A 9,377-nucleotide genomic window follows, 5' to 3' on the forward strand; every position below is an offset into this window, starting at 1 on the left:
GGAGAGGCTGAGGGAACTGGGATTGTTTAGTCTCCAGAAGAGAAGAATGAGGGGGGATTTGATAGCAGCCTACAACTACCTGAAGGGGGGTTCCAAAGAGGATGGAACTCGGCTGTTTTCAATGGTGGCAGATGACAGAACAAGGAGCAATGGTCTCAAGTTGCAGTGGGGGAGGTCTAGGTTGGATATTAGGAAACACTATTTCACGAGGAGGGTGGTGAAGCACTGGAATGCATTACCTAGGGAGGTGGTGGAGTCTCCTTCCTTGGAGGTTTTTAAGGCCCGGCTTGACAAAGCCCTGGCTGGGATGATTTAGTTGGGAATTGGTCCTGCTTTGAGCAGGGGGTTGGACTAGATGACCTCCTGAGGTTCCTTCCAACCCTGATATTCTATGATTCTATTCCTTCTTCAGCTCCTCCGCCATCATGGCTGCCTTGAAAGGTAAACCACACAATGAACTCAGTAAGGGACTCGGACAAACAGATACAAAGATACGGGCAGTCTGAGGGGTTGCTTATGACTCCAGCCACAGGATTCCTGTTACCTTATTAGCTGCTTGCTGAATGCTTATTACTGTGACCTTCCACCTGCAATGGGATAGAGCGGGGATGCTACAGTCCGATAATGGAAGCAAGGCATTTGCACAATCAAATGGACTCTACTCACAGGGTGTGTCGAGTATGTCAATATGTGTGTACTGTATATGTGCATACATTGTTCATGCAGAGACACGGACAACTTTTGTGGTTACCTTTGAGGTTGCAGAAAAGATTTAAAACAATATAAATGTTATTTAAAACAAAACTAGCGTGTGTGCAGCCTACCATTTTGGTCTCCAAAGCTCAGACTATCCCCAGGGAAATTCAGGGAATATATCATAATAGGCCTTAGTGAGCAGTACAGCTACACTTGAAAAGAACTGACTCTAAAGTTACAAAGTACAATACAAAATTCCATGAAGTTCTGAGCTGTACGTGTAGGAATGGCTGTGTCTCACACAAGTGCTAGGTCAATAATTGCATACCTAAGCTCCACACGCCCACTAACTTCAGAACAAGGGCTAGCTGCTTAGGAGCTTCACCAGGTACTCAATTTGGGTTTTATTTCTTACACAGTCACACAAATTGGAGGTAATTGTTCCATTCTACTCAGCACTGGTGAGACCTCAACTGGAGTTCTGTGTCCAGCTTTGGGCACCACACTTTAAGAAAAATATGAGCAAATTAGAAAGAGTCCAGAAGAGAGCAACACAAATGATGTGAGGTTTAGAAAACATGACTTATAAGGAAAGGTTGAAAGGAAGTCTTGAATTTAGTCTAGAGAAGAGAAGGCTGAGGGAGGACATGATAACAGCCTTCAAACTGGTAAAAGGTTGTAAAGAAGATGATGATCAGTTGTTCTCCATGTCCACAGATGGTAGAACAAGAAATAATTGGCTTAGTTTGCCGCAAGGGAGATTCAGGCTGGATATTAGGGAAACTTTCTAACCATAAGGATAGGAAGCTCTAGAACAGGTTACCTAGCGAGGTTGTGGAATCTCCATCATTGGAGGTTTTTAAGAACAGGTTAGACAAACACCTGTCAGGTATGGCTAGGTTTACTTAATCTTTTCATTGGGGGGAACAGATTAAATGACTTCTTGAGTTCCCCACCAGCCCTTCATTTCTATGATTCTGTGAAACTGCTAAAGGTTGCACTGATCCCTCGCACACCAGCCCCACTGCCCCGTGTGACCCCCTGCATCTTTATACATGGCTGCAGACAGATCTCTCATCTAGACTCTGACACCACACACTTTATCTCACAGCACACAGAGCAAACGCTAAACGGTAAAAAAAGTAAATGAAATGAAACATTTAGATCTGTGATTGCCTTCTTTGCCTTCTCTTCAGCATTTCTTGCCTCTTGAATGCCCTCCTCCACCTCACTTTGGATTTGGGCAATATCGGTTTCCAGCTTCTTCTTTGTATTCATAAGGATGGTGTTCTACAAAAGAGAGAGAGAGTGAAGTAGCTCTTGAGTCTCTGATCCTTTGTCCTGGGAAAGGATATGGAAAGATCCTGGAATTATTATTGGTTATTACTCGGTGTTTCTGTAGAACCAGGAATGTGTATAGCCCTGCAATGTGAGCTGCCTGAGTATGCAGGAGCTGCACATGCTCAGTGGTGTCCATGAGCTCCTGTTCAGCCACTTTCCTGCTCCTCTCTGACTGTTCCAGAGCTGTTCTTAGCTCCTCAGTTTCACCCTGAATCCGGTTAGCTCTGCGCTCAGCCATGGCCACCTGCTCCTTCAGGTCGTCTTGGCCTCAGAGAGCATCATCCAAGTGCTGTTGCATGTCCTACATATAAAGAAGAGTTGATTTTGTTACTGAGCATGCTGGCTACTGTTTGTCTGATTCATAAAAAAAGTATCCGTTGGAGAGTTAAATCAAAGACCTTGAGCACTCCTTGGACATTCCACAAGTGTTTCTGTGCCTCTGCAGCCAGGCGGCTGGCATGGCTCAGCTGGATCTCCATTTCATTCAGATCCCCCTCCACCTTCTTCTTTAGCCTCAGGGCTTCATTTCTGCTCTGTATTTCTGCATCTAGAGCACTCTGCATGGTTCCACAGTTCTTTGATGGTTCCTCTTTAACTGATCGATTTCTTCATCTTTCTCAATGATCTTTCTATCAATTTCTGATTTCACTTGGGTCAGTTCAAGCTGAACACAGAGAATTTTGGCCTCTTCATGCTCAAGAGTTGCCTTTAGGAGAGTGGGTAATAATGCAAAAATTAAATTTCAGGAAAACAATATTCTTCAGGATCCATTAATGGCTATTAGCCAGGATGGGTAAGGAATGGTGTCCCTAGCCTCTGTTTGTCAGAGGGTGGAGATGGATGGCAGGAGAGCGATCACTTATGTTCTTATTCTCGCACTGATCTGATTAGGGAGTATTAGCAATGGTCACCCACATAAATGTTCTGTGCAAGTCCAGAACCCTGCACAGAATATTCCTCTCTTCCTTTGATATATCAAATGAACTCACCTCTGCCTCTTCCAAATCCACCTGCACAGGGTGATGTCGTGGTCGGAGTCTACTATAGACCACCAGACCAGGGGGATGAGGTGGACGAGGCGTTCTTCCAGCAACTAACAGAAGTTGCTAGATCGCAGGCCCTGGTTCTCATGGGAGACTTTAATCACCCTGATATCTGCTGGGAGAGCAATACAGCGGTGCACAGAAAATCCAGGAAGTTTTTGGAAAGTGTAAGGGACAATTTCCTGGTGCAAGTGCTGGAGGAACCAACTAGGGGCAGAGCTTTTCTTGACCTGCTGCTCACAAACAGGGAAGAATTAGTAGGGGAAGCAAAAGTGGATGGGAACCTGGGAGGCAGTGACCATGAGATGGTCGAGTTCAGGATCCTGACACAAGGAAGAAAGGAGAGCAGCAGAATACGGACCCTGGACTTCAGAAAAGCAGACTTTGACTCCCTCAGGGAACAGATGGGCAGGATCCCCTGGGAGAATAACATGAAGGGCAAAGGGGTCCAGGAGAGCTGGCTGTATTTTAAAGAATCCTTATTGTGGTTGCAGGAACAAACCATCCCGACGTGTAGAAAGAATAGTAAATATGGCAGGCGACCAGCTTGGCTTAACAGTGAAATCCTTGCTGACCTTAAACGCAAAAAAGAAGCTTACAAGAAGTGGAAGATTGGACAAATGACCAGGGAGGAGTATAAAAATATCGCTCAGGCATGCAAGAGTGAAATCAGGAAGGCCAAATCGCACTTGGAGTTGCAGCTAGCAAGAGATGTTAAGAGTAACAAGAAGGGTTTCTTCAGGTATGTTAGCAACAAGAAGAAAGTCAAGGAAAGTGTGGGCCCCTTACTGAATGAGGGAGGCAACCTAGTGACAGAGGATGTGGAAAAAGCTAATGTACTCAATGCTTTTTTTGCCTCTGTCTTCACAAACAAGGTCAGCTCCCAGACTGCTGGACTGGGCAGCACAGTATGGGGAGGAGGTGACCAGCCCTCCGTGGAGAAAGAAGTGGTTCGGGACTATTTAGAAAAACTGGATGAGCACAAATCCATGGGGCTGGATGCGCTGCATCCGAGGGTGCTAAAGGAGTTGGCGGATGTGATTGCGGAGCCATTGGCCATCATCTTTGAAAACTCATGGCGATCGGGGGAGGTCCCGGATGACTGGAAAAAGGCTAATGTAGTGCCCATCTTTAAAAAAGGGAAGAAGAAGGATCCGGGGAACTACAGGCCAGTCAGCCTCACCTCAGTCCCTGGAAAAATCATGGAGCAGGTCCTCAAGGAATCAATTATGAAACACTTAGAGGAGAGGAAAGTGATCAGGAACAGTCAGCATGGATTCACCAAGGGGAAGTCGTGCCTGACTAACCTAATTGCCTTCTATGAGGAGATAACTGGCTCTGTGGATGAGGGGAAAGCAGTGGATGTGTTATTCCTTGACTTTAGCAAAGCTTTTGATACGGTCTCTCACAGTATTCTTGCTGCCAAGTTAAAGAAGTATGGGCTGGATGAATGGACTGTAAGGTGGATAGAAAGCTGGCTAGATCGTCGGGCTCAACGGGTAGTGATCAATGGCTCCATGTCTAGTTGGCAGCCAGTTTCAAGCGGAGTGCCCCAAGGGTCGGTCCTGGGGCCAGTTTTGTTTAATATCTTTATTAATGATCTGGAGGATGGTGTGGACTGCACTCTCAGCAAGTTTGCTGATGACACTAAACTAGGAGGCGTGGTAGATACACTAGAGGGTAGGGATCGGATACAGAGGGACCTAGACAAATTAGAGGATTGGGCCAAAAGAAACCTGATGAGGTTCAACAAGGACAAGTGCAGAGTCCTGCACTTAGGACGGAAGAATCCCATGCACAGCTACAGACTAGGGACCGAATGGCTAGGTAGCAGTTCTGCAGAAAAGGACCTAGGGGTCACAGTGGACGAGAAGCTGGATATGAGTCAACAGTGTGCTCTTGTTGCCAAGAAGGCTAACGGCATTTTGGGCTGTATAAGTAGGGGTATTGCCAGCAGATCGAGGGACGTGATCGTTCCCCTTTATTCGACAATGGTGAGGCCTCATCTGGAGTACTGTGTCCAGTTTTGGGCCCCACACTACAAGAAGGATGTGGAAAAATTGGAAAGAGTCCAGCGGAGGGCAACAAAAATGATTAGGGGTCTGGAGTGCATGACTTATGAGGAGAGGCTGAGGGAACTGGGATTGTTTAGTCTCCAGAAGAGAAGAATGAGGGGGGATTTGATAGCAGCCTACAACTACCTGAAGGGGGGTTCCAAAGAGGATGGAACTCGGCTGTTTTCAATGGTGGCAGATGACAGAACAAGGAGCAATGGTCTCAAGTTGCAGTGGGGGAGGTCTAGGTTGGATATTAGGAAACACTATTTCACGAGGAGGGTGGTGAAGCACTGGAATGCATTACCTAGGGAGGTGGTGGAGTCTCCTTCCTTGGAGGTTTTTAAGGCCCGGCTTGACAAAGCCCTGGCTGGGATGATTTAGTTGGGAATTGGTCCTGCTTTGAGCAGGGGGTTGGACTAGATGACCTCCTGAGGTTCCTTCCAACCCTGATATTCTATGATTCTATTCCTTCTTCAGCTCCTCCGCCATCATGGCTGCCTTGAAAGGTAAACCACACAATGAACTCAGTAAGGGACTCGGACAAACAGATACAAAGATACGGGCAGTCTGAGGGGTTGCTTATGACTCCAGCCACAGGATTCCTGTTACCTTATTAGCTGCTTGCTGAATGCTTATTACTGTGACCTTCCACCTGCAATGGGATAGAGCGGGGATGCTACAGTCCGATAATGGAAGCAAGGCATTTGCACAATCAAATGGACTCTACTCACAGGGTGTGTCGAGTATGTCAATATGTGTGTACTGTATATGTGCATACATTGTTCATGCAGAGACACGGACAACTTTTGTGGTTACCTTTGAGGTTGCAGAAAAGATTTAAAACAATATAAATGTTATTTAAAACAAAACTAGCGTGTGTGCAGCCTACCATTTTGGTCTCCAAAGCTCAGACTATCCCCAGGGAAATTCAGGGAATATATCATAATAGGCCTTAGTGAGCAGTACAGCTACACTTGAAAAGAACTGACTCTAAAGTTACAAAGTACAATACAAAATTCCATGAAGTTCTGAGCTGTACGTGTAGGAATGGCTGTGTCTCACACAAGTGCTAGGTCAATAATTGCATACCTAAGCTCCACACGCCCACTAACTTCAGAACAAGGGCTAGCTGCTTAGGAGCTTCACCAGGTACTCAATTTGGGTTTTATTTCTTACACAGTCACACAAATTGGAGGTAATTGTTCCATTCTACTCAGCACTGGTGAGACCTCAACTGGAGTTCTGTGTCCAGCTTTGGGCACCACACTTTAAGAAAAATATGAGCAAATTAGAAAGAGTCCAGAAGAGAGCAACACAAATGATGTGAGGTTTAGAAAACATGACTTATAAGGAAAGGTTGAAAGGAAGTCTTGAATTTAGTCTAGAGAAGAGAAGGCTGAGGGAGGACATGATAACAGCCTTCAAACTGGTAAAAGGTTGTAAAGAAGATGATGATCAGTTGTTCTCCATGTCCACAGATGGTAGAACAAGAAATAATTGGCTTAGTTTGCCGCAAGGGAGATTCAGGCTGGATATTAGGGAAACTTTCTAACCATAAGGATAGGAAGCTCTAGAACAGGTTACCTAGCGAGGTTGTGGAATCTCCATCATTGGAGGTTTTTAAGAACAGGTTAGACAAACACCTGTCAGGTATGGCTAGGTTTACTTAATCTTTTCATTGGGGGGAACAGATTAAATGACTTCTTGAGTTCCCCACCAGCCCTTCATTTCTATGATTCTGTGAAACTGCTAAAGGTTGCACTGATCCCTCGCACACCAGCCCCACTGCCCCGTGTGACCCCCTGCATCTTTATACATGGCTGCAGACAGATCTCTCATCTAGACTCTGACACCACACACTTTATCTCACAGCACACAGAGCAAACGCTAAACGGTAAAAAAAGTAAATGAAATGAAACATTTAGATCTGTGATTGCCTTCTTTGCCTTCTCTTCAGCATTTCTTGCCTCTTGAATGCCCTCCTCCACCTCACTTTGGATTTGGGCAATATCGGTTTCCAGCTTCTTCTTTGTATTCATAAGGATGGTGTTCTACAAAAGAGAGAGAGAGTGAAGTAGCTCTTGAGTCTCTGATCCTTTGTCCTGGGAAAGGATATGGAAAGATCCTGGAATTATTATTGGTTATTACTCGGTGTTTCTGTAGAACCAGGAATGTGTATAGCCCTGCAATGTGAGCTGCCTGAGTATGCAGGAGCTGCACATGCTCAGTGGTGTCCATGAGCTCCTGTTCAGCCACTTTCCTGCTCCTCTCTGACTGTTCCAGAGCTGTTCTTAGCTCCTCAGTTTCACCCTGAATCCGGTTAGCTCTGCGCTCAGCCATGGCCACCTGCTCCTTCAGGTCGTCTTGGCCTCAGAGAGCATCATCCAAGTGCTGTTGCATGTCCTACATATAAAGAAGAGTTGATTTTGTTACTGAGCATGCTGGCTACTGTTTGTCTGATTCATAAAAAAAGTATCCGTTGGAGAGTTAAATCAAAGACCTTGAGCACTCCTTGGACATTCCACAAGTGTTTCTGTGCCTCTGCAGCCAGGCGGCTGGCATGGCTCAGCTGGATCTCCATTTCATTCAGATCCCCCTCCACCTTCTTCTTTAGCCTCAGGGCTTCATTTCTGCTCTGTATTTCTGCATCTAGAGCACTCTGCATGGTTCCACAGTTCTTTGATGGTTCCTCTTTAACTGATCGATTTCTTCATCTTTCTCAATGATCTTTCTATCAATTTCTGATTTCACTTGGGTCAGTTCAAGCTGAACACAGAGAATTTTGGCCTCTTCATGCTCAAGAGTTGCCTTTAGGAGAGTGGGTAATAATGCAAAAATTAAATTTCAGGAAAACAATATTCTTCAGGATCCATTAATGGCTATTAGCCAGGATGGGTAAGGAATGGTGTCCCTAGCCTCTGTTTGTCAGAGGGTGGAGATGGATGGCAGGAGAGCGATCACTTATGTTCTTATTCTCGCACTGATCTGATTAGGGAGTATTAGCAATGGTCACCCACATAAATGTTCTGTGCAAGTCCAGAACCCTGCACAGAATATTCCTCTCTTCCTTTGATATATCAAATGAACTCACCTCTGCCTCTTCCAAATCCACCTGCACAGGGTGATGTCGTGGTCGGAGTCTACTATAGACCACCAGACCAGGGGGATGAGGTGGACGAGGCGTTCTTCCAGCAACTAACAGAAGTTGCTAGATCGCAGGCCCTGGTTCTCATGGGAGACTTTAATCACCCTGATATCTGCTGGGAGAGCAATACAGCGGTGCACAGAAAATCCAGGAAGTTTTTGGAAAGTGTAAGGGACAATTTCCTGGTGCAAGTGCTGGAGGAACCAACTAGGGGCAGAGCTTTTCTTGACCTGCTGCTCACAAACAGGGAAGAATTAGTAGGGGAAGCAAAAGTGGATGGGAACCTGGGAGGCAGTGACCATGAGATGGTCGAGTTCAGGATCCTGACACAAGGAAGAAAGGAGAGCAGCAGAATACGGACCCTGGACTTCAGAAAAGCAGACTTTGACTCCCTCAGGGAACAGATGGGCAGGATCCCCTGGGAGAATAACATGAAGGGCAAAGGGGTCCAGGAGAGCTGGCTGTATTTTAAAGAATCCTTATTGTGGTTGCAGGAACAAACCATCCCGACGTGTAGAAAGAATAGTAAATATGGCAGGCGACCAGCTTGGCTTAACAGTGAAATCCTTGCTGACCTTAAACGCAAAAAAGAAGCTTACAAGAAGTGGAAGATTGGACAAATGACCAGGGAGGAGTATAAAAATATCGCTCAGGCATGCAAGAGTGAAATCAGGAAGGCCAAATCGCACTTGGAGTTGCAGCTAGCAAGAGATGTTAAGAGTAACAAGAAGGGTTTCTTCAGGTATGTTAGCAACAAGAAGAAAGTCAAGGAAAGTGTGGGCCCCTTACTGAATGAGGGAGGCAACCTAGTGACAGAGGATGTGGAAAAAGCTAATGTACTCAATGCTTTTTTTGCCTCTGTCTTCACAAACAAGGTCAGCTCCCAGACTGCTGGACTGGGCAGCACAGTATGGGGAGGAGGTGACCAGCCCTCCGTGGAGAAAGAAGTGGTTCGGGACTATTTAGAAAAACTGGATGAGCACAAATCCATGGGGCTGGATGCGCTGCATCCGAGGGTGCTAAAGGAGTTGGCGGATGTGATTGCGGAGCCATTGGCCATCATCTTTGAAAACTCATGGCGATCGGGGGAGGTCC

The 9,377-nt window shown here is 46.0% G+C and overlaps 2 protein-coding genes across 2 annotated transcripts; both read right to left on the reverse strand.

Moving 5' to 3' along the window:
- Positions 1 to 397: 397 nt before the first annotated feature.
- On the reverse strand, positions 398 to 3,062 carry LOC113405651 (myosin heavy chain, skeletal muscle-like; the record flags this gene model as incomplete). The annotated part of the gene is given in 6 exon segments (XM_026646878.2): positions 398 to 433; positions 1,855 to 1,986; positions 2,135 to 2,338; positions 2,436 to 2,602; positions 2,605 to 2,743; positions 3,027 to 3,062. Coding segments are annotated over 6 exon segments (714 nt in total), but the record flags the coding sequence as incomplete, so codon positions are not given.
- A 2,537-nt stretch (positions 3,063 to 5,599) lies between these two features.
- LOC113405652 (myosin heavy chain, skeletal muscle-like) lies at positions 5,600 to 8,249 on the reverse strand (the record flags this gene model as incomplete). Its single annotated transcript, XM_026646879.1, is given in 6 exon segments — positions 5,600 to 5,635; positions 7,057 to 7,188; positions 7,337 to 7,540; positions 7,638 to 7,804; positions 7,807 to 7,945; positions 8,229 to 8,249. Coding segments are annotated over 6 exon segments (699 nt in total), but the record flags the coding sequence as incomplete, so codon positions are not given.
- Positions 8,250 to 9,377: the final 1,128 nt, after the last annotated feature.

This window comes from Terrapene carolina, unplaced genomic scaffold, assembly GCF_002925995.2.
Source record: "Terrapene carolina triunguis isolate 2854851 unplaced genomic scaffold, T_m_triunguis-2.0 Scaffold47591, whole genome shotgun sequence".
Classification (NCBI taxonomy): domain Eukaryota; kingdom Metazoa; phylum Chordata; order Testudines; family Emydidae; genus Terrapene; species Terrapene triunguis.